Source organism: Microchirus variegatus (genome assembly GCF_963457635.1).
Source record: "Microchirus variegatus genome assembly, chromosome: 10".
NCBI lineage: Eukaryota > Metazoa > Chordata > Actinopteri > Pleuronectiformes > Soleidae > Microchirus > Microchirus variegatus.
The window spans coordinates 14787892-14811606 of NC_139811.1; the positions used below are offsets into that span (position 1 = coordinate 14787892).

At 40.0% G+C, this 23715-nt stretch overlaps 4 protein-coding genes across 4 annotated transcripts; 3 read left to right on the top strand and 1 right to left on the bottom strand.

Annotated features, from left to right (window-relative positions):
• Positions 1-1355: 1355 nt before the first annotated feature.
• Positions 1356-6430, bottom strand: slc25a17l (solute carrier family 25 member 17-like; the record flags this gene model as incomplete). The annotated part of the gene is made up of 9 exons (XM_083896159.1): positions 1356-1503; positions 1584-1666; positions 2551-2646; positions 3336-3481; positions 3574-3690; positions 4411-4565; positions 4811-4877; positions 5556-5616; positions 6356-6430. 9 exons carry the CDS (start codon positions 6428-6430, stop codon positions 1356-1358), a joined length of 948 nt encoding a protein of 315 aa, XP_083752285.1.
• Positions 6431-7916: 1486 nt separating this feature from the next.
• anks4b (ankyrin repeat and sterile alpha motif domain containing 4B) lies at positions 7917-10808 on the top strand (the record flags this gene model as incomplete). The annotated part of the gene is made up of 2 exons (XM_083896160.1): positions 7917-8077; positions 9686-10808. The coding sequence occupies 2 exons, from the start codon at positions 7917-7919 to the stop codon at positions 10806-10808; spliced, it is 1284 nt and encodes a 427-aa protein (XP_083752286.1).
• A 1396-nt stretch (positions 10809-12204) lies between these two features.
• LOC310933402 (kelch-like protein 24) lies at positions 12205-18209 on the top strand. Its single transcript, XM_083896884.1, has 12 exons — positions 12205-12216; positions 12553-12854; positions 13685-13819; positions 13918-14109; positions 14483-14626; positions 15395-15581; positions 15775-15921; positions 16007-16135; positions 16380-16556; positions 16823-16969; positions 17077-17242; positions 17439-18209. Exons 2-12 carry the CDS (start codon positions 12573-12575, stop codon positions 17593-17595), a joined length of 1863 nt encoding a protein of 620 aa, XP_083753010.1. The 5' UTR covers positions 12205-12216; positions 12553-12572; the 3' UTR covers positions 17596-18209.
• Positions 18210-18840: 631 nt separating this feature from the next.
• On the top strand, positions 18841-23551 carry uqcrc2a (ubiquinol-cytochrome c reductase core protein 2a). The gene is made up of 14 exons (XM_083896374.1): positions 18841-18944; positions 20298-20399; positions 20518-20667; positions 20770-20834; positions 20948-21004; positions 21094-21218; positions 21310-21407; positions 21511-21568; positions 21775-21870; positions 21961-22160; positions 22246-22326; positions 22430-22506; positions 22581-22734; positions 23129-23551. Exons 1-14 carry the CDS (start codon positions 18912-18914, stop codon positions 23210-23212), a joined length of 1380 nt encoding a protein of 459 aa, XP_083752500.1. The 5' UTR covers positions 18841-18911; the 3' UTR covers positions 23213-23551.
• Positions 23552-23715: the final 164 nt, after the last annotated feature.

A 23715-nucleotide genomic window follows, 5' to 3' on the forward strand; every position in this document is an offset into this window, starting at 1 on the left:
TTTATATTAACCTTAATATAATCATTAAAACAATTTAAATTTTTATCCTGGAAAAAAATGCAGATTTAACACACATTTAATCCAAATGATCCCTTTTTCCACGGAGTGTATGAGAAATGGTCAAGCGGGTGCCTTATTGGTCACATCTCATTCGCATTCGAGGGAACGAGGCAGAGCGCGACTCTGTCCAAAAAGTCACAAAATCCCCTGACGAGCACATTTGCAGGTTATTTATTAGTTATTGTGCGTTTAAATACGGTTGTAAACCAGAATGTTTTCTTGGTTCTCTCCCCAAAAAATCCCCGGAGTCTCTCCAGCATTTTTTATGTTGACACTTAACTGATTTTTGTTTTGACACTTTATAAAACAGACGTCGTCATTTCCCTTGTTTTCTGTGAAACGACCAAGTTTAACAAAGTACTTTGACTTTAATTTGCTTGGCCTTGAAGGTACAATGGTGTCGCTTTACACGCATTTGAATTCCTTATGCTTGTGATTGGATACACAGCAATTCATATTTTGATAAGTGTCACATGGCTACAACGTTTATCTACCAGAAAAATGTATATGTATATATATATATATATATATATATATATATATACACACACATATATATATACACATGTACACACATACACATATATTGCAAAAAAATAAGAAAAGTGGATGCGTCACATTTTGAAGCACCAAATTACCAGTATTTTCACACTGTAATGTGATATAAACTTTGCTAATTAGCGTTAAAAAAAAAAAAACTACAGCTGATCACATGACATCAGCTGAGGAGCTGGGGCCTCTAATTCAGGACAGATTGCTTCCATGCAGCTCACGAATGTGGACAAACGTGTCCTCAAACCACGTCCCTGTGTGGTTCCTGTGAGCTGATCCGAGGACACGTTCAGGATGCATAGAGAGTTGCGATCTGGACCCCAAATACCCAACTTTTCCTTTACAAAACATGGAATGGCACATATGGCAGAATGTTTATCTACTTAAACGATCATAGGTGAATTCATCTCTGTAAAATTGTGCAAATTAATCATTAGCTATTAGCAGCACCGCTTCTCCTTTAAAGGTTTAGCAGACACAGACAGGAATTAAAGACATTCTCAGTATGTATTTGGTTTAGGCATCAAAACTTGAAAAGCTACAGTGAATTTCAGCTCCTGTGAGAACACGATGTTAGGAGATATGAGCTAAGTTAAAGGTTAAAAACCAAGAGAGAGGAAGAGAAAGGGAGGTATGTTGCACTAAAGGCACCGATTCCATCCATTTTACACGACTGCATTATGAAAAGCTCACCGCCGTCAAATGCCACACCAGTGCACTGGTGCTGGAATCGGTGTGCGTGTTCACTGCTTCAGTTTCTTACTCAGACCCATGACTTTGAACGTAGCCGCAGTGATCTTCTCGTACACGACGAACATGAGCGCGGCCGTCAGCACCGTCTGCAGCAGCTTGGCCTCCAGGCCTTTGTACAAACCGAGGACGCCGTTCCTCCTGCAGAGAAGAGAACACGTTCATGTCTCATTGTCGTCACTGTCAGTGGATGTGGATTTGTCAGTGCGGCTGCGACTCACTTGAGCTTCTCCATGAACATGGAGACGATGTTTGAGAGGCTTCCGGTCACACTGCCCTCTCCGTCGCCTTTGTACTGACCGAACTGAGGACAAAACACACGGCACAAATACACTCTTATTTCACAGCTTCTGTCACATCTGCCTGCTCTCAAATAGACTTATGATGTAGCTTACACAAAAAGCTAAAAAGCGCTTCAAAACTATCATTTTGTTATTTTCAGTAAACCAAATACTATGAATCCGTTACAGTCTGTCAACAACACACTGGTACTGTGTGGTACATGCACACGCGTTTCCATGACAACATTGCATTGATTTACATATATTTCCTGGAGATTTACTCTAACCTTAACCCTAATCCATAACTGCTACTGCCATGATCCTAACCCTAATCCAGTGCTTCTTAATTATTTTCTGTTATGCCCCCTTTAGGATGAAGAACACATTTCGCACCTCCCCCCAACTCTCCCCCAAGGCTATAAATAGTATAATTTGTCTATAAAATTGCTAAGTACACCTCTGCATTACATTGTATGCTTATTAACATTAAAGAAAACAAAATATAGGTCAACTTACAACAAAGAATAACTTTATTAACATTGTTTTTTAGTCGGTAACAGAAAATATTTAAAGTGCATCAATTTGTGGATGTGGATGTGCCATTACACTTTATTCTAGTACGGCAAAAACGGCATGTTCCCCGGGGTCACACCACACCCACACCCACACACCCCCCTCAGGGGGCCCCACCCCACCCCACTATTTGAGAACGACTGCCCTAATCTAACCCTGAACTCTTGAATCTAATTCTAACATGTTTTATATAACCACAAGAATGTAAACCAGTAATATCTATATCTATCTATTCCTATATAGATAGATAGATATATCGATATATATTTATAATGTATGAGATCTCTTGGTAGCGTAAACAAAAAGGTGACCTTTGACACAAGACAATATTTACCCTCAGGATGGCTTGAATGGTCTGAAGAGGATACGTTGCTGTCGTGGCAACGGCCTTGGCGATAGCTCCGATGAGAAAGATCTGCGCCGAGGAGATCTGCGGTAAGAGACGAGAGACTTTATTCACTTGTGGTGCACCCTTTTAAACGGTTGTTTGATAGGACAATGATTGTTTTTCGATTTAAAACGAAAGTGGTTGTTCTCTTGGCAAAGTGAGAGGCAGTTTAAAAAAAGCAATGACACACACATTTGATAATTGTCTGTGTAAATACATGGATTTATCCCTTAAAATATCAATTGATGTATGTTATGTTAATGCTTCTTTAGCCACTATTTGTTTCTGATCCGACTGCGGAATATGTAGATGTAGTAATATATATATAATATAAACATATGTTGCCATATCTCTCTTTTTGTTTTCCATTAATCAGTTCATTTATTTAATGATGGTTGATTGATCTTCTCAAATGTCTTGTTTTTGTCCACAAACCCAACATTATTCAGTTTTAATGATTTCTTTGTTATGTGGGGCAAAGAAAACCTAACAGATTGAATGTGGCGGCCCTAAATGAAACACATTTTCAGAAGCTGTGGCTCAATTTTCAATTCAAAACCATGTTGTCTCATCTCAAAACGGATTCCTTTCCAGCAAAACAATACACACAGCTATTATATGCTTCCGTCTAAAGCCTGCCCCACACTAGAGGATTTTCAAATCTGACTTGATTTTAAAAACATGGGAGACCGCAGACACAATCAACTATGTCATCGATTTGCCGCTTTCACCTTTCTCCCTCCTCTGCCCGCTTTCCTCTTCATGGCTTCGTAGAACATGAACTGCACAGCGGGGTTGAGGACGAGGATGAGCGAGGGCAGAGTGCCGTTCCACAGAGTTCTTACTCCCTCGTTGGAAATGATCTGCGAGAACGCATCTGAGAGGGAAACGGCAAACACGTTAGACTTCCACAGTTGCACAAAAGAACAAACTAACACAGGTAAAAGTGAGTGTTTACATCACACGCACCAAATATGCCCCTGTAGTGCGTCTGGTGGAGATCTTCATTTCTGAACTTCACCCCTTGCAGCTTCAGTCGAGTGTTGACCACCCACATGGGAGTGGTCAGGACCACGTTCACCACTCCTGTGGTAAACAACAGATTATCAGTAAAAGTCTAAAGGTCTCATATTATACCCTATTTCTCCAAGTTAACCTAGTTCCCTGGTGTCCTAATGAACATGTCTGTGACATGCTGTGGTCAAAATACCATAAGAATGAAGCACCACAGCAGTTCAATCACCCTGCCAAAACAGCCCTGTTCAGAACACCCGGTTTAGTAGTATCTCTTTAGGTCCACCTTAAAAAAAAGTAAAATGAAACTTAAGGGACAGGAAATGATGTCAGCCACAGAGGCTACTGGGAGCTAACAGCAGTTAGCATTTGGAAAAGTGATCATTTGCAGGCTCTAGCAGGCACATTACAGTCATATATAACATGTATCCACTGGACAGATAAATCCTCTGAGGCTGGAAGTTTGCGTAGAACTCTGTGCTGCACTGTGGAGCCAAGAATAGAACTTTTCGCGGACTACCGGTTTTCGGATACTGTTGCCCTCGCCAGCACTCTCGCATGTTTTATAGTGACAAATTGGAGCTCCAGGAATTTTGCACATTGTGCGGAAGTCAACATTGCGTGTACTTGACTGAGGAGGATCACAAAATGAGTGAGTCATCTTTTTTCACACTTTGCAGACTGATATATATACGTATAAGGATGTAAATGATTAAAAAGTTGATTTTGCATAATTTGGGACCTTACAGTGAACTTACAGTGCAACTGTTGTGTGACTGTATTTGTGTTTACCTGCTACAATCCCCATGAGCAGGTCTTTGCCAGGTCTGGACTTTACTGCACCAGCAGCCATCAGCTTCTTCAGCGTGTTGAAGGTGTAGAAGTAGACAAAGTTGGAGCAGCAAAGGCTGGAGATGACTGGGAACCAGCCTCTGTACAGAGACTGACTGAGAGAAGTGGTGAAGGGCCATTTGAATCAGGAGAATTTCACTGCAGGAACATCATCATGCGACAACGATAATGTCAGAAAATAAGGCTTCATCACTGTTGCCAATTCATTTGCAGAGGAAAACGCTGGCAGATCTTAATCGTCATGAATATCTGCTGCAAATTATTACACACAATCAAACAATTTAAAGCAGAAATGCAGCAAAGCAGGTTCCTTTAAAGTGCAGCACAAATCTCTACTTACAGGCCTTCTTCTCTCACTATTTCAGCCAGGATGATGGGTGTGGTCTTTGCCTTTCGCTTCTCATCCACTACAGGGTTGGGGAGAAGAAAAGAAAACAAGCTAAATGTTCAAATGTTCAATTTAAACTGTCATGATTATGGAAAACATGCAAATGAAGTTTACTTTGGCTTATACTAATGTCTATAAGGTCTGAATAAATAACACTGGTGATGCCTTCAAGGTTATCTCAGCCTGAGTGTTGAGACATCATCATCATTTATAGCCCTCAGGCTAATCTGGAGATCTCTACACTACAGAACAAGACGTACCACATTTCAGGAGCAGAATATCAACAAGTGCTTCACATTAAAACTAACCAATCTATCTAATCTGTCATAAAGACACAGATTTTCGTTTGATCTTGGAAAAATGGGGAAAAAATACACAGACCAGTCAGAGTTAAACTGCTTCTTTGAGATAAATCATCATCATTATTTTTGCACTCATCTGCTGCAAAAAACATCTGTGAGATCCAATCCAATCTGTGACAAATCAGATTGTTATGTGTATGGAGGTAATCTTGGTCTTATCTCATCTCAATCATGACACTATACGCAATATGACTACACCTTAAACTTTTAGAATGATATATAACGAACTGCAGTTCCAGTGATTTCATGTTATGTTTGTCAAGTATCACCCTCCATAACCATGTGTTTAAAGCCGCTGCTATCAGGTAACCTCTGTCCGAGATGATAAGACTCACCCTGCAGTCTGCTTTTGGCCGTGTCCAAAGGGAAAAAGACGGTCATGGCGGTCACGCTCCCCTTAAGGACAAAGCAAAAATATGTCTGTGTTTACATGGACAAAAATAATCCAAACTCCTGACTTCATTCTGAATAAGACATAACTTGGATTAAGGTGTTTACGTCAACAGTATTTAGATACAGATGAATAATATAATTCCATTATCGTGACCAAAAATAATTCGGAATATTATGTGATAATTGTGATATAATACCTAGGTTTTTGCAATCTCATAAAAAAAACATTACTGTTACAAAAACATGAATATTTTGAAGTGAAAACCAAAAATGATAAGACACAGGCTCCCCCTTGTGGCATTTGAAAATAAATCACTAGGGCTGTGTGTTGTTGAGGTACGTTTTTAAGTCATTCAGGTGAAATATTATTGGTTTTAATGGAAAATGACCACAATACATTTATTTAAAGGGATAAGTTAATAACTACAAAGTTCTGGTTCCTTCAGAAGATCATCGGTAGGGCTACAACTAATTATTATTTTCATAATCGATTAATCTGTCAATGACTTTCTCGACTGTTATACCTGGAAATGATTAACTTGTTCTGCCCAAAATCCAAAAACATTTTTTAATTATTTATTTGTTATATGGAGCAAAGGATCACATTTAAGATGCTGAAAAAGCAGTTAACTTGCCACTCTGGAGAAACTATGTATTTACGTACAAAACCATATTCTTCACGATAATTATCAGTATCTTTTTATCGTGATAATGTTAAGATACAGGCTTTATCTGTGCTCACCGCTGCACCTGCCACGGCATGAACCAGCGTTTCGTAAGAGAGGAGACCGACAGTCGAACCGCCGCTCCCCGACATCTCTGCTCCGTCTGCCTTGCACAGCCTCACACCAAAGTCCCGGGAAGTGAGAGCGCTTTCACCCGTTGAAGGAAGAAATGTGGGTGGAAGAAGAAAAGCAGGCTGTGGAAAAGGTCAAAAAACAAACGACTGAGCCAATGTCAACAGCTACACATCCATGTTTATACAAGTTTCGAGGCAGAAAGACAGGATACAACTAATGAGAGACAAACTGAAGAGTAACTTGATCCCATTTGTTAGTGGGTCAGAGGTTGACAGTAACTTCTTCAGCTAAGGAAACCCTACCCAAACCGGACTGCTGCCACCTACTGGTCTGGAAGCGAAAGCACTAACTTTTCCACTTTTTCTCAAAACTCTTTAACACAACCTGTTTTCTGTTTTATTGTATCATGTACACAAATATAATACATTTCTTAGACCATGAACACATAACTATTTTAGAATGTTATTGTTATTAATTTGGCAAATAAACTGAATTCACCTTTTTATACCCAAATTTGAGCCGGCTCACTGGGCTTCTTCTCTGAAAAGACACAAATTAATCTAGCATCACATTGAAACTAATTATTCTCTTCAGGAATGCTAAGTAAATAACTATAATTTGACATCTTAATCCATTTCTGTAAAATAGATCATTTGAAAATGAATGGATAATAATAATAATAATAATAATAATAATAATAAAATAAAAATAAATATATATTGTTTAAAGTTAAAGTGCTTCTACATACTGGTGATTTAACCATTACACTATTCTGATAATTACCAATGCTTTTAATTTACATAGGGCGGTGGTCTATTAAATTAGTTTTATATAGTTTTGATTTTGTATGGCCAGGTCTCACTTCACTTGGAACTTCCTGGTTAAATAAAGGTAAATAAAATAAAAAATAAAACTTTTTTCATCAAAATCAAGCCACTTACAGATGGTTACCAAAGACATTGGTATGTGTGTTTTTAAATGCCTTTAGCCCTTAATTTAATTTAATAAATCCATGCAAAAATACTTCACCAAATGAGTCCCTGATTAAAAATTGTATTCATGTATTCATTACTTTATTATTCTGAATACTCATATAGTGTGTTAACATACCATTTAATTGTTTGACATATTTGACCTTTGGGTAATTTAAATCATATTAATAGTCATTTTTCGGCTGTTTCTTATACATATGTAACTTGTTCGTGTTACATATAGTGTTTATAGGTGTAAAAAGTAAAGGATGCATTTGTTCCTTCATAATTTGCTACATGAGTAAATGTGGTTTTGTGAATGTCACTTTACATTATTAAAGGCTCTGTAAGTAAGTGATGGCAGCAGTGGTGTTTCAAAGGAAATGCTGCGGCTGACAGCTCCGCTCTGGACTTTGCTTTTGTTTTATGGCTCTGAGCTGCTGATACGTTGACGCCCTGTGAGCACTTTGTTTGCTCTGGGTCTGCTTTTGTGTCAGTCTGTGCGTCTGCCCGGAGAAGGTTCTTGTTCGAGATGTCTCGGTACCACAAAGCGGCGGTCGACGGCTACTTAGACCTGCTGAAGGAGGCCACGCGGAGGGACCTGAACATTGCGGACGAAGACGGCATGACTCCCACTTTACTGGCTGCTTTCCATGGACATGTTGATGCTCTCCAGCTGATTTGCAGCAGAGGGTAAGCAGTGTGTAATACAGTCCTCTCTATCCCTATAACCACTTATAACAAGTTTAATTTAATATCCTGTATTTCATTTAACTGCTTCTCAAAGTATGTTAGACAATGTGACACTCAGACATACACATGTTGACATTGTGATCTCATTTAATATCTGATATTTCATGTAAAATTCTCTAAAGTAAAGTCATCTCTATTGAGGCCACTGTGAATGTTATGTAATTGCCGGAAAACAATGGTTTATATGATTTTTTTTTTATGTTTTCAAAGCATATGTTGCACCCTAATGAGATGAAACTTTATTTCCCCTCTTCAATGAACTGAGCCAAATGTTTAATCAACCATACCATGAAACAAAAAGCCCTTTATCTCTACCCCCCACCCCCGACCTCAGTCAACAAGAGACTAAAACATAGCACAGCATTGCAACTAAAAATGACATTGTCTGGGAAAAATACAGTAAGAGTGAGGCCTAACATAATAAGTGAGGCATTTCCGCTTTCATTACCTTTGGGATTTATGGCAAGGTTTTTACAGCAATCGAGACTTTTATAGCTGTGACAATGAGACACAGCAGAGGAGGACTTTAATTCTTAATAGTTTACTAATTATCTTCAAACTGTGTTTGTTATATTTTGTATTTGGGCCAAAATGAAATAATGGATGGACACTTTTCATTGATTTTCAAAAGAGGATTGATATCACAGGAAAGATAAACAGCAAAATAAGCACCATAAGTATCACTTAAGGCAGGGATCAGCAAGTAAATGTGGCCGATGGTCTTTTTTTTTTGTAAGCAATTGAATACTGGGCCAAAACATCTTTATCAGGCAAAGTGCCTTAAAACAACCTTTAAATGTTGTCTTTAATCAGCAGCTTGTTACAGAGACAAATGTGTGTGAGATACATATGAGTACGTTTAATATTTATTGTGCATCATTTCAATTTTAAGAATTACTGTTTCTTCTTTGAACCTAACATATGATAATAGTTATTTTACATTTACTCCCCAAACCTGGCTGTCCATGACAACAGCAGTGTTTTCATTTTCATTTTTCAAACCAAAACAAATCTGATCTTGTCGTGTCTGAAATGTCATATTGAGTTCAGAGCTTTTATCCTGAAAACAAATGAACTGATTCAAATAGATTTTGTTGCTCAAATTGACAGTGAACTGAAACTAAATGTTTAGTTTAAAAAAAAAAAAAAAAAAAAAACTGCTGTTGCGAGGTTTTGGGAAGTAAATGTCCATAAAAATAACTACCTGCATATGTTAGGCTTGTAGTTTGCAGGAGGCTTTGTAACAAGCTGGTGATTAAAGACAACATCCACATTATTGTTAGCTTGAGGCAGCAAACATGAGTTTTTGTTACTGACTGAAGGTGTTTTAAGGCTCTTTGACAGCTGAAGATACGATGTTTTGTCCCAATATTAAAATGCTTCCAAAGATATTGTCCCTTGACCACATTTACTTGGTTATCACTGCAATAAAGGCTTTGAGTCTCTCACAAACCTGTTTTAAATGACTATAGGTGACAGAAAGTAGTTAAACAATGATAAAGTTGCATTCTGTTATTTTCAATGAATCTTTTTGCTTTTGTTTAACAGAGGAGACCCCAACAAGAGCGACATCTGGGGAAACTCGCCGTTGCACCACGCTGCAGCGAACGGCCACATGCACATCCTGAGTTTTCTGGTCAACTTTGGTGCCAACGTTTTTGCCCTGGACAATGAATTCCACACAGCAATGGACGTGGCAGCCTCTCGCGACCGCATGGACTGCGTGCGCTTCTTAGACGCTGCTGCGTCACAGCAGACCAACCAGAATCCCAGGAAGGTCGCCACTCTGAAGAAGGAGGCTGTGAAGGAAGCAGAGAAACAAGTTAAACTCTGTGAGAAGGTGCAGAAGAAACACCAGAGCAAGATGGAGAAATTGCAACATGGCGCAGGCAACGCTGGGACTGTGTCAGAGGCCAGCATGGCGTCATCCTTCTCAAACGGTGGTACCATGTCTGGCATCGGTGAACAGTTCTCTGAGCTTAAGGTTAAATCTGGCTCAGTTAAAAGCTTGGTGATAGGCACCCTCCAAAAGAAGCTTGGAAGGAAAGATAAAGGCACGCTGCAGAGACCAGAAGGGGATGGGAATGTTATTTTCCTCAAGCCGGATAACAGAACATCGGAGAAGCCTGAGTTTCTGGGTGTCTTCAGTGAGCATGATGAGAACATGTTTGATGAGGAAGGAATGGAGGAATATGGTGATGGTGAAGAACCAGGTGAAGTCAAACAGTCGATCTTCAACCGTCCTGGTCTTGGAGGTCTGATTTTCATGAATAAGATGGAGTTGGAGTCAGATGATGTGGCCAGAGAGAACAATGAGAACCTTGGCTACCTCGTTCAGAACACATTGTTTGAGACAGAGGAAGTTGCCGATGGCTACGAGGAGAACGGTGACACTAATCTGCCTTGGGATCAGGAAGATCTGGGTCTGGATGATGATGAAAACGATGAAACTTCTCCTCTGGATGTTTTCTTGTCTGCTGTTTCCTGCCCGGAGTTTGCCCTCGCATTTCACAGAGAGCACCTGGACCTGGAGGCGCTCATGCTCTGCTCTGATGAAGACCTGAAAAGCATTCGCATCCAGCTTGGCCCCAGGAAGAAGATCCTGGAAGCTGCTGCTCGCAGAAAGAACACGCTGAAATCTCCTGGACTCATGAAGGACAGCTGCTTGTGATCCAAAAATAAGCATGAACAGAGAATTTTATTCTTGCATTTATCTTAAAATTTTCATCTGTATGTTTTGTAAAGAGAGATTTTTGATTTTCTGTTTAAAATCATTCAGCAAATCATTGCACCAAAAGCATATAAAGTTGTTTATAGAGGCGTGTGCACTGCTTTGTTTGTAATGTCCACAGTCGGAACCTGAAGTGTCAGTGATAGGCCACTGTCTGTATGTCTGGTAGAAAAGGTATGGAATAAAAAGTATCTAAAATAAAATAATCTTATGCTTGACAGGATGCTTGATTTTAAATCAGCAATATCACTAATACAGAAAGTATCCATTATCAAGACAACATGGTTTTATTATTATTATAAGTTTAAAATAAATCACTTCCAACAAAACAGTTTTGATTTAGATATAATGGTCAGAAGAACACAACACATTGATTTTGTAGAAAGTTAAAAAAAATATGAGTAAGAGACAGAGACTGTTGCTTTACTTGAGAGTTTCTCCATGTCTGCTTGTTGTGTTGATACTGTATATTTGCCTGATCAACTTGGAAACCTGAAATCTGGCTGAATTTTGCAACCCAAGGCAAAGCAGGAAGTGTGAGGGCTGAATTATCTCATTCTATGCTTCGGGTTGCCATGTCCGCAGTTTTTTCGTCACTTCTACTTTTGACATGATTACATGGGGATTTTTTTGTTTGCAGTTTGCGTAAACCTGTTTTGCATACATGAAATAACCAAGTGATGTAAACAACAACAACAATAATAATAAAAAAGGATTGAATCCAGCCCTCTATAAGATGCAATTTATAGTGATGTGTGTGTTTTTGTTATTTCCAGAATCATTTTGCCTCACAAATATATCTTTTTATGATGAACTATGCATTCTTCCATATCAAAACAAACCCCTTTTTTCCAACTTATTTTGAAATTATGTGAAATATCGTCATGAATATCATTACTGCAATATCACAATGGAATATCATTGTATAATTTTAAGCTTCTAAGCTTTTTAATCTCCCTTCCCCAAACAAAATTTTTTTTTTTTTTTTTTTTGCTTGACCAGCCCCCTTCTGACCAGGCTAGATGCTCAGGTTTGTCCATTTGGGCTTCTGTAGAAACATGATGGAGCAAGAATGCTGCCTTTGTATTAGCTAAAAAAAAACAAAGGATAATTCTAAGGCTGCATAAACCAGAGGATTTTTACTTCAGCGTGATCATACGTTTAATAAAATATTGTTATGGGTAGTAAATTTTATGTCTGCTAATAAACTCTCCTTTGTGTGTGCTTTTGTTGTTGTTGGGTGGCAAACCTGGCAACCCTGTTGTGCTGCTACGGTAGGCGGGGCTTGCTGTTTTTTAATCGTGGGAGAGTGTGTTCGCTGTGGGGAAGTCACGATTATGTCAAACAGGTGTGTGTGTCCGTTTTAAAGCTATTGAATGTTTCAGACCACCGTGTTTGTTCTCCTCGAACAGCTCACTAGAGCGACTCGGTGTAGAACGGTTCGTTTGAGCCACTTAATCTGCACTAAGCCTCATTAGTGAGCTCAGAGACAATCTCGGACTCGCTCTCTCTCTCTGTCTTTGCCTCCTTGTCTGTTTTAAGACTTTTATTGTTGTAATTTCTCACTACTAAGTTTGCATTCGCAGGAGATAGTTTGCCGAAAGTGAAGTGTCCGGTTACTAAAGTACTTTGATTTGAAAAACGGGCGCCAAAGTGTATCAACTGCCTCTGTTTTGACTCTCAGGCTCATATGACGAGGGAGACATGGCTGTAACTATTTCCGTTAACGCCGGTTTGCAGTCTCTCTCCGCTGTGAACGTCACATTCCGGGTTCCAGAGGACGCCGGCGCCGCTGCCACCGCTCCTCCAGCCACCCTGAACAGCGAGGACTACCTGTTTGTGGAGGCCAGGCACCCCAACACTGTCCTGCAGGGCCTCAACAGCCTGCGGCTCAACAACGCCTTCTGTGACGTGACGCTGTGCTGCGGAGGACATGAGTTCCCGTGTCACCGCATCGTGCTGGCCTCTTTCAGCTCTTACTTTCAGGTAAACACGGGGGAGGGGGGATTAGATACTTGGTAGGAGCCAATGCGATATTGAGTGTCCCAAAAGGACATACACTGTGTCATTCGGCCGTGTCTGCATTGGTCAACGCTGACCCTATGGCCAAACTCAAATGACCATGAGGCCACTGAATGTCCAGTCTGGTCAGGAGTTCAGTCAAGTGATAAACAGTCTGACATTTAATAGAAGATATAAGATTAGAATTGCTTCACGATATTCCATCGTGATATTGCAATAATGATATTTGTTGCAATATTTCCCAGAATTTCAAAATGAAAGTCTGCATTTCAATTGGAACGATATAGTTCCCATTTACGATGCAAAATGAATCTGTAAAGTTAACTGCACATGCAGAAATACTTCATTACAACTTGACATTAAGTGGCAGGCCACATGAAATCATATGTAAGGCTGCAAGTTTGAGACCTCTGCCCTATGCAGACAGATATGGCAGTTTTAACATTTAATCGATAGACAGGATATTCACTCGATGTCATTCTTACAGTTACAGATATCTGTAATTCAGTTTTTACTTCTCATGATGGCTTCCTTTTGTGATTCCTGTGTATGGGGTTTGTTATTATTGGTATCTACAATTCAAATTCAAGATATTTATAATTATCATCAATTGAAGATATCCATCTACAATGTTTTTTTAGATATCTTGAATTATGTTTAAGATGGACAGAAGGAAGTTGTAGATATATAAATATTGTACATGTGTTGTAGTATTATAAATACAAAATTTATTTTTTACTTACTTACTACTTTAACATGTAAACAGCTGTGAATCGAATAATGTGTCCCCACAGGCGATGTTTTCAACTGACCTGATAGAGTCCAAACAGGACCGAGTTGCCATCAATGGAGTTGAACCTCAGATGATTGGCATGCTGGTGAGCTATGCCTACACGTCAGAGGTCTACATCTCGAAAGCTAATGTGCAGGTAGAGAAAACTCTCATCCCCAGCCAGTGCCTACTTTTTTTCTTTTTTTTAATCTCCCCTGAACGACGTTTGTGCTGAACACTATCGATTTATCTTAGGCTCTGTTGGCAGCAGCCAACCTGCTGGACGTGATGGCTGTCAGAGAGGCCTGCTGTCGTTTCATGGAGCGTCAGATGGATGAGATGAACTGTGTGGGGATTCACTGCTTCGCCGAGGCCCACTCTTGTAAGGTGCTGGAGAAACGCAGCATGGACTATGTCCTTGAGCACTTCAGTAGTGTTTATCAGCAGGTGAGAGGCTGACGGAGCCATATATTGTCATTTTAGTCCTTCAGAGTTGATTCCTGTGTTGCAATATGTTTTATATTGTGATAAAGTTGCAACTAAAGAGACTTCTGTTGAGTCGAATGAGAACTAGTTTATAGATTAAGTAGCCACACTGGAGTATTTATTAACTGGGTGGAGAGAGGTTCTGATCGACTGCAGAACACAAATCAGCTTAGGCTTTTAATTTTTTAGCACTAGCCACATACAGTACATACAAAGTCAGCGGAAAGTCAAAGGCCTATAACTAGTTAACTTCAATTACCATTAGTGTGTTTATGAAGTCATCGCTGAGAGTAAATCAATAACCCTATTCTTTTTCTTCTATTTTCTCCCCCAGGAGGAGTTCCTGTCTCTGTGTGTGGACAAACTGACAGAAATCATTGGTAGTGACCACCTCAATGTGCCCAAAGAAGAGCTGGTGTTTGAGGCCGCCATGCTGTGGTTGAATAAGTGCCCCTCTCGAAAACAGAGCTTTGAAAAGGTCAGACATTTCTCAACACAAGCTTAAACATACTTTTTTGTTTGCACGCTAGTAGAGATGGTGCTGTTAACTATATCATAAATGTGTTGTGTAAATATTCAGAACGTTTTTTTGTTCATTTCATAAAAGTAAAAGTTGTATGCAGCTGTTGGCAACTGGACTTTTAAAGTTTCTTGAAGCAATGGCTCGTCTTTTCCATGAAGCCTCTTCAGTTTTAACCGACTCTTCAGAAATCCCAGGTATTTGACCTCTGAGGGTCATCATCTATTTTGAGACTGGTTATTACTAAGTTGTGTTTTTGCCAGTGGTTTTCAAAAAGTAAACAACAGACTAAGATTACTTTTTAGGCTATTGCCCAAGGGATAAATTATTACATTTGGCAATGGGTAAAGAAACTGAGACACCTGCCCCATCTATTACTAGTTAACTTACTATTAGCATTCATTGTTTGAGTTGACTAAAATCCAAACATAACCTGTAGAGGTGAATGATCTGCCAATGTTCAAGTCCTCAATTCAACAGCTGTTGTTGGGTGTGTGATTTACAACAACACGATGCATAGACGCTTACATTTTAGCATCAACAAATTTTTGTAGTCGACGTAAATGATTATGGGACTTTTTGTCCCAGTGACGTGTACTGAGAAAGCTAATTGCAAAACTTGAATGCAGTAGCTGGTGTTTGACCAGAGGAAGTATACACTTACATTTTTTTAAATGTATAATTTCAACACTGAAGATTTGCATTCCTTTCATTTGTTCTTCAAAGGTCCTCGAGCATATCCGACTTCCGCTCATCAGCCCCTACTACCTCCATGATGTGATTGAGTCTCTGGATGTGGTGAAAGAAAACCAGGGCTGCCAGAGGCTTATCTCTGAGGCCAAGGACTACTTGCTGCTGAAGGACCGCCGAGGAGAACTCTACTGCCCCAGAGCCAGACCCCGCAGGTCCACAGGTAAACACACCTAACACCAGCATGATCGGAACAACTGAGAATTTTTCAGACATTTTGAGAGCCAAAGTAGTAGACTGATTATTGAAGAAGCTAGTCGTTCAGGTCCTACACATCATTGCATGCATTGTATCCTACAGGGGCATGCCTCACCTCACTCCTCTCTTTTCCTCTTCTCATGTTGCCATGGCAACAGGGACAGCTGAAGTGATAGTGACAGTTGGAGGGGAGGACGACAAGGTGGTGCTGCGTAGTGTCGAGAGCTTCGATCCTGTAACGAATCATTGGAAGAATCTGGCCTTCCTGACTTTTGCTGTGAGCAAACATGGGCTGGTCGTGTCAGGTGAGGAAACGCTTTTAATTCAAACTCATTACCAGCTCCCCTTTCTTTCTATCCACTCCTTGCTCTTCTCCACCTACCTCTGTAGACTCGACCCTGTATTTGGCCGGAGGGGAGTTTCCCGACGGCTCAGCCAGCAGAGAGATGTGGCGCTATGACCCCTGCTTCAACTACTGGATGGAGATGGCCCCGATGAATGTATCTCGATCTGAGTTAGGTTAGGCTGCCTGCTCTTATTATTTTTCCCTCAACTGCGTCTTATTGAATGTTTTGTCATATTATAGCTGGAATTTAGCTTTACAGTCTTCATTTGGGTCACAAATATCAGCACAGCAGGGGTCAGTAAAAAACAAAGCAAATTGAATCTAATTAAATATGTAGATTTTTATGTATTTTGTGCTTACATGAAATGTCTTAACCATTAGTGACAATTTATGTCCCACCTCTCTTTCTCTTCTCAGGCCTGGTGATGCTGGATGGCTTCATTTATGCAGTAGGAGGGTGGGAGGGTGGTTCTCGTCTGGACTCGGTGGAGTGTTACAACCCTCACACCAACTCCTGGCAGTTCACAGAGTCTGTCAAAATGGCCGTCACGAGTCCTGCCGTGGTTGCCCTGGATGGACTCCTCTATGTTACTGGTATAAAATAAAGTTTATTCTAGAGGGAGTGCTATTTATTTATTTTGCTTCTGCCAAGGAGATTATTCTTTTGTCCACCTGATTGTCTGAAGATTTTGGATGATGCTTTTTAGAGGATGTAGGTTAATGTCCACAGAAGTAAGGAGATTATATTTATTCAGATATTGAGACACAGGAAAACTTGAGTGGCTTTGGTGAAGGTTTGCACTCTCTGCATGCTTTATCTGGTTTTAAATGTGTTCATGCTTCTCATTGTGTCTTGGTAGGTGGTGCAGTTCTAGAGGATGGTGATGGTACAGACCTTGCCCAAGTGTACAATCCTAAAACGGCAGTATGGACAGATATCACCCCAATGCAGATTGCACGCTCTGGTTCGGCAGCGTGTACACTCAAAGGAAAGATCTATGTTATAGGTATGGTGTTTCTGCACTCACCTCTACCTTTTCTAGATTTACATCTGATTTATATTGATCAAAAAAAGGTGTGTTTCTGTTGTTTAATCTCTCATTCCTTCTTCCAGGTGGATGGCATGCCTCGACAGAGAACACGGATAAGGTGGAGTGTTATAATCCCAAGACCAACCAGTGGACCATGTGTGCCCCAATGAAAGAACGAAGGTACCGACCCGGTGCCTCTGTGGTGGATGGAAAGATTTATGTCCTGGGAGGAGAAGAAGGCTGGGACAGGTAAGTGAAAATACAGAAAATGCATCAATTTGTAATAGTTTTTCCAGAACCTCAGGGACCATTTGCGAAAAGGGCTTTTGATTTGTGTGTTCAGTTTCTGTAGATACAATATTTAATTGGTCTCTTTTCTTACAGAACAACAATGTTCATGTGTTTGAATTAGCAGCAGTTTAATACTTAACAATTTTACACGCAGATATCACGACACCATTGAGAGGTACTGTGATGAGACAGACACGTGGGAGATTGTTGGGGAGATGCCCACCAGTCGCAGCTGGCTCAGCTGCGTCTCTCTCCAGCTGAGGAAGGACATTCACATAAACAGCTGTCCTGGGACACCAAATGACAACTGAAGCAGGACATGGAGGAATCTCTTGGTTTCTATTTGCACCCTCTTCAGGGATCATAGCACTACAAAGCTCAGAGCTGCAGAGACCAGCAAACTGAGAAGTTTATGCCTGGATTTGCACAGCGCCCTTTGAGCTGTTACTGATGGCGAAGTAGTCGATTTGTGAGAGCTGTTGGAGGGAATCTCATAACCCGAGTCCCTCCATTGGCGTGGATAAAAGATACTGTTTACACACATGATCTCCAAGTTACTGTGATGGACAGCTCAGTCAGCAAACTGAGCTCATTTTCTGTATGATGTGAACAGTAGAATGTTGTCTTTATGTCCAATCACCTCAAATCTGTGAAGATTGTCTCAGCCAATATAGTGTATTTTTGTATCATTATTATTGGATGTATTTATTGAGGCGTGACAAGCTGTGAAAATACCTTTTTAAAAACAAGAAGAAAAAAGAAAGGTCAACATTTTGCTCTATTAAAAGAAACTCTGAGGGCCAAATAATTGATTTGTGGAAATGTCAAAGGTTACCTGCGTAAATGATGTGTTTGTGTGAGCTTTTATGTGAGCAGTGTTTTTTGTAATTTAACTTTGTACGTTTTAAATGAGTCTTTACGAGCTGCAACCTGTTGAGTATATTTTTGTAATGTATTGTGCGTCATGCATTTCAGTGAATATAAATGGAGCTATGTTTGAATAAAGATGTCCACTTATTTATTTGTGTGCGTTTTGTTTTTTGATGTGAGATAGTAGCATGTATTGCCACTGTCGGACACTGAGCAGCCTTGGTGGCTGTTTGTGCTCTCTAGATGCTTTCTCCAGTTTAAACCTCTTCATGTGCTTTTTAAATTGACATTTGACCAAGTAATTGCTTCCACTGGTTGCCTTTGATTGATTAACTTATTGTATGTTGAAGCCTTACCTGTTTTTATTGGTCTGTTTATTTTCGTATTCTAGGTAAGCCTACTGAACTATCTATTGATATAATTGATGGATTTACTGTAAGCAATCAAGTTATTTCACACTTTAGACAACTGATTAATTTGCGTGACTAAGTGATTATATTTTTTTCCCAGTTGTCTGAGTTTCTCTTTGTGTGGCATTACGAGCAAGGACTATCTATATTCATATTATCAAGAAAAAGAATAAGTTGGACTCCCCTAAACAATGGTTTTCAAAAATACTTCTTTAAGAATTTTAATGCTACAACACCTTAATATCACTTTGATGTACAAAAACATCTCACAGCACACGGAGCAGGGGATTGTGGGTAAGACGTCAACAGCGCCGCCATAGCTGTCACCGGCTGAAGGAGAAACAGTCATGAGAGGAATCCGCTCTCTTTACAGTCTTCCCGTGAGTCCTGTTTATTTACCAGTTTGGAGTGCGCTTCGCCACTAACAGGACCGAAACCTCCCTTTTCTTATTCTCGAACAGCTTGGATAAATAAGCCCGCATTTAGCCGTAGTTACTACGGTTGCTAGTTAGCCAACTAGGTGGCTAGTTGACGAAAGCTTTACACTGCTTTACAGTGTCGTTAAGTAACACTTTCTACGCACACATTCACTGAGAGTGTCACGGTGCGAATGTTGCATGCAGTGAAGTCCCATGTTGTTTCGTTCCGTTTGTCGTATCTTTGTGTTTGTATCCACTGAAGGTCACCACTGAAGGTGTGTGCCCCTTTAAACCAATAACTCCTCAGAATGTACCATAAATAATGTGGGGGGGGGGGGTGGCCTGAGATTTTGACACTCTCACAGGAAACACACACCGTTTTTGTTCACAGGACACATGAAATGTGGTCATGTTTAAGTGTAGTAAATGGCAGGGGTCATCTCAGGTCCTACATTCTTTATCTGTATGAGGAGCTATACTCTCAACCTACTGATTTCGACTGTATGATATCTGTTGCTCACAACACTTTTTCTATTTATTTAGTGACAAAACATGTTCAGGTGCTGCTCAGTTGCAGGATCAAACATATCAGGATCAATGGAGAGAAACAAACAAACAAAATATGCACTTTACTTTGTTTACTTCATGAGCTAACCCAATAGGTAATGCCACCGTTTTTATTTTCAATACTTCCCTATTGTGACCAGTTACAATATAGAGAAGAGCAGAATTTTACACTGAAATAGCAGCGAATTGATTAGATCACATGTATTTTCTTGATTCATGTCAAAAGAGCAACACATGTTCATTGTGCTACTCAGAGTTAGATAACAAAGTTGCAAAGGTTATGGTGATAGAAAATATAGCATTCACCTGGCATGAAGTTGTTTCGATTTAAAGTAGCTTCTATATACAGGATGTGTGCATGTGTCTGACAGCATTATGCTATGATGTTTGAGAGACTGAAGAAGAATAATCGACTGCAATTAAGACTGACTAACTTAGATGCAATTAAATCATCATTGTTTATTTACTGAAATGTCTGTTAAACAACAACAAAATCAAGTCATTGTTTTTAAGTAGAGTCTTAATTACAGAGATTATTTTTTAATTAACACGTCTATTATAATTTTAGGTTGCACCACAGGAAACTCGTTTTTGACTCAAAACTGGCTGTTACTATTGTTTTGCAGATCAACCACATTCTAGGACTTGCTGTATGTTTCATTGCTGTCTTGTTCTTAATGTCCTTTAACAACAAACAGGACACTTTCAGATGAATAGTTGCTTATGATCTTCAAACTCTTCCCACAGAAACGTTGCTATGCAGCTGCAAGGAGGAGTGAAGCTCTGACTGAACCCCTTGCAGGCCTGAAATCCTCCACAGCTGCAACACCCCATCCTCAAAGTGTTCAGGTATATGCTGCTTTTATTTACACGTGACAACAATACTGCATACTGTAATACGGAGTTGGCTAATTTTAATCAGAAAAAGATTGATTGTTGTGTACCATTTTTGTATTTACTGCCTCAGGTCTCCAAACTCCCAAATGGACTGGTGATAGCATCACTTGAGAACTACTCCCCCTTATGCAGCGTGGGTCTGTTTGTGAAAGCTGGGAGTCGTTATGAGACTGTGGAAAACCAGGGTGTTTCTCATGTGCTACGACTGGCAGCCAACCTGGTAACTTTAAAATCATTTTGTTTCAAGCATTTTTAATCACATTTATTTAAGGTTGTATTTCTTACATGAAGTTGTTTCATCAATAATTTTCCCCTACTATAGACTACCAAGAATGTATCTGCCTTTAAGATCTGTCGTGGTGTGGAAGCACTTGGAGGCAGCCTGAGGTTAGTGAGGGTTCTTCTGCCCATGTTTACGTTGACAGTCCTGCTATAAATCCACTGAGTAGCAGAATACCAGTGTAACCCTAGAACCAACTGTTTTTTTTGTTTACCTGCAGTGTGACATCATCACGAGAGACCATGGTCTACACTGCAGACTGTCCCAGAGATCACCTGTATGTGTTCTATGTGTGTTTAATTAAAAAACATCTAAGATCTTACATAAATAACAAACAGTCCTAATCAGTCTTGTGTCTGTGTTCAGAGATACTTTATTGGAGTTTCTGGTCAATGTGACCACAGCACAGGAGTTTCGCCCGTGGGAAGTAGACGACCTGACGTCCAGGGTGAAGATTGACAATGCTCTGGCTCAGCAGTGTCCTCAAATAAGTCAGTAACAGCAGCAATCTTTGAGTCTCTTGTGTTTACCTTTTGGAAGCCCAGCTTATGAAAGTCAGGTCTTCTCTGTTTTGTACCACAGGTGTTATAGAGAAGTTACATGAAGCAGCATACAAAAACACTCTTTCCAACTCTCTGTACTGCCCTGACTATATGGTTGGCCGTGTCTCCCCTAAACAGGTAGCGCCTTAGTAGTGTTCTCTTTTTCTATACAGGAAAATTGGACATTTGTGAGATTGTTTGTGGCTCTTACTCGCCTCTCCTCCTCATTTTTTCCATGTAGCTGCAGTCGTTTGTTAAAGAAAACTTCACCACTGGCAGAATGGCTCTTGTAGGATTAGGTGAGTGTCTGCTTGAGGCATCCGGCCTGGTTGTGTCCCTTCATTGCAGCAGCTTTCATGACACATCAAGCTTATCATGCCTGTGTGATGACACATCATGCCAATAGCAGTTTAAATGCTAGGACTATATGGCTTTTTTTTCCTTTTGCTTTTTGTTCCACTTCACTTGTATGTTAATGTCTGTACTCTTTGATTTCTGTATTGAGGTGTGAAGCACTCTGTCTTGAGGCAGGTGGGTGAGAGGCTCCTGAGTGTCCACAGCGGGGCAGGAGGACCTGTGGTCAAATCTGTGTACCGTGGAGGTAAAAACATGCAATGGAATCTCACAATACACACATTTTAAGCCTGACAAATGCATTGTTGTTATTGTGTTGCTATGCACGTGTGTGTAGGTGAGCTGAGAATGCAGAACAACGATGCTCTGGTCCACGCACTGATTGCCAGCGAGGGTGGTGTGACAGGTAGTACAGAGGCTAATGCCTTCACTGTGCTGCAAAGGATCCTGGGAGCTGGTCCACATGTAAAACGAGGCTCCAACCTCACTAGCCAACTGAGTCAGGGTATTGCCAAAGCTACCGCACAGCCCTTTGATGTAAGATAAATATTTTTTGGGAATTTGTTTTTACTTTACAGAGAGTTGTGTACCCTAATGTCAGATGGGATCTAATGTCTTTCAGGCCACAGCCTTCAATGTCTCTTACTCTGACTCTGGCCTGTTTGGTCTATATACAGTTGCACAAGCTGATTCTACAGGAGAGGTGACAGTCAGATACACTGCCTCGAAGACAAATATAACCACATCTCAAATGTGCTTGGAGACCATAACGTGCATATCACTGCTTGTTTTTATCCTCTGCACAGGTGATCAAAGCTGCTATTGCTCAAGTCTGTGGTGTAGCTGAGGGAAATGTGTCAGAGGCTGACATCACCATAGCAAAGTAAGTGCACTTTTTTTTATGCATGTTATTGTTAATGCATATTTGACAGATTTGTGTATTTTTGTGTGGTGCAGAAACCAGGTGAAAGCAGAGTACCTGATGTCAATAGAGAGCTCTGAGACCCTGATGGAAGAGATCGGTGCTCAGGCTCTGACCACTGCAGCTTACCAGCCACCTGATGGCGTTCTCCAGACTATAGATGCTGTCAGCCACGATGATGTGGTCAAAGTGAGTGATTTCACTGTTGATGTTTGTGATAGTGGGACTTTCTTTAAATCAATCAAAATTACGTTGTATGTTTTATTTCATACTATGCTCTTTGTGTGAAACATTACAGCACTAAATCAGTTGTGTTGCTCAAAAAAGATAAATGTTGAGGTTTTTAATCAGTGTTTATGGGGTTTTGTGAGTCTATCTAAGCATTTCCTCCGGGATTATGACTGAAAGTGATTATTTTAAATATGTATACATTATACATAGTGAGCATTGTATGTTACTGGAATTGGAAACACAACTTTAAAAGGAAGGGAATATTGAGTTTTGTGTAACAATAGGAAATTAGCAGTGAATTGAAGTAAAAAAAAAAAAAAATCAAATCAGAGTGACTCTCCTCTCTTTCCAGGCTGCAAAGAAATTTATGGATGGCAAGAAGACAATGGCAGCAAGTGGACACCTCGTTAATACACCATTTGTGGATGAAGTATGAAAATAAAATTCAAAAACTGTTGATTTTATATTCGGGCATGCTGTGCCTGGATGCCTGAAAAGGAAAAACAACACTCTTCCTGCAACAAATTACCAATCATGGGTTTTCTGCTCTGCAGAATGAATGAGATCAAAGAAGGAGCCAGAGAAGCTCAATGCAATTTTGTTTTGTTTTGTTTTGTCGGTTTAACTGTACATCTGTGTAAATTAAAGTTGACAGTAATAACAGATGGTTGGTGGTGAATGCTGTGTATGCTGGGATGACTTTAGAATTGTACTCCTGTAGATTTTTTTTTGTCTCAAGATGGTCTTTGTTGCCAGCAAGCATTTTCAGCACCTTACAGAAGATACTGAATTGTTCCCCTCCTCTGTCGGTAGGGGGACACAAAAACACAAACATGAATTCATCTGGTGTACATCAATAAAACAGCAGTACAATATGTTATTTCAATTGAGTCCGTTTAAAAAGACCACAATGTTTAAAGTAAATATATGCATTTCAAA

What these genes read in the sequence shown, in the direction of transcription:
- LOC310933402 (XM_083896884.1), top strand. Translation starts at nt 12,573, where the DNA reads ATGGCTGTAACTATTTCCGTTAACGCCGGTTTGCAGTCTCTCTCCGCT. An exon ending in TCAGTAGTGTTTATCAGCAG is followed by an intron (nt 14,110 to 14,482) that starts GTGAGAGGCTGA and finishes TTTCTCCCCCAG; the next exon opens with GAGGAGTTCCTGTCTCTGTG. An exon ending in CAGACCCCGCAGGTCCACAG is followed by an intron (nt 15,582 to 15,774) that starts GTAAACACACCT and finishes CCATGGCAACAG; the next exon opens with GGACAGCTGAAGTGATAGTG.
- uqcrc2a (XM_083896374.1), top strand. Translation starts at nt 18,912, where the DNA reads ATGAGAGGAATCCGCTCTCTTTACAGTCTTCCC. An exon ending in GCTCTCTTTACAGTCTTCCC is followed by an intron (nt 18,945 to 20,297) that starts GTGAGTCCTGTT and finishes CTCTTCCCACAG; the next exon opens with AAACGTTGCTATGCAGCTGC. An exon ending in GACTGTCCCAGAGATCACCT is followed by an intron (nt 21,005 to 21,093) that starts GTATGTGTTCTA and finishes GTCTGTGTTCAG; the next exon opens with AGATACTTTATTGGAGTTTC.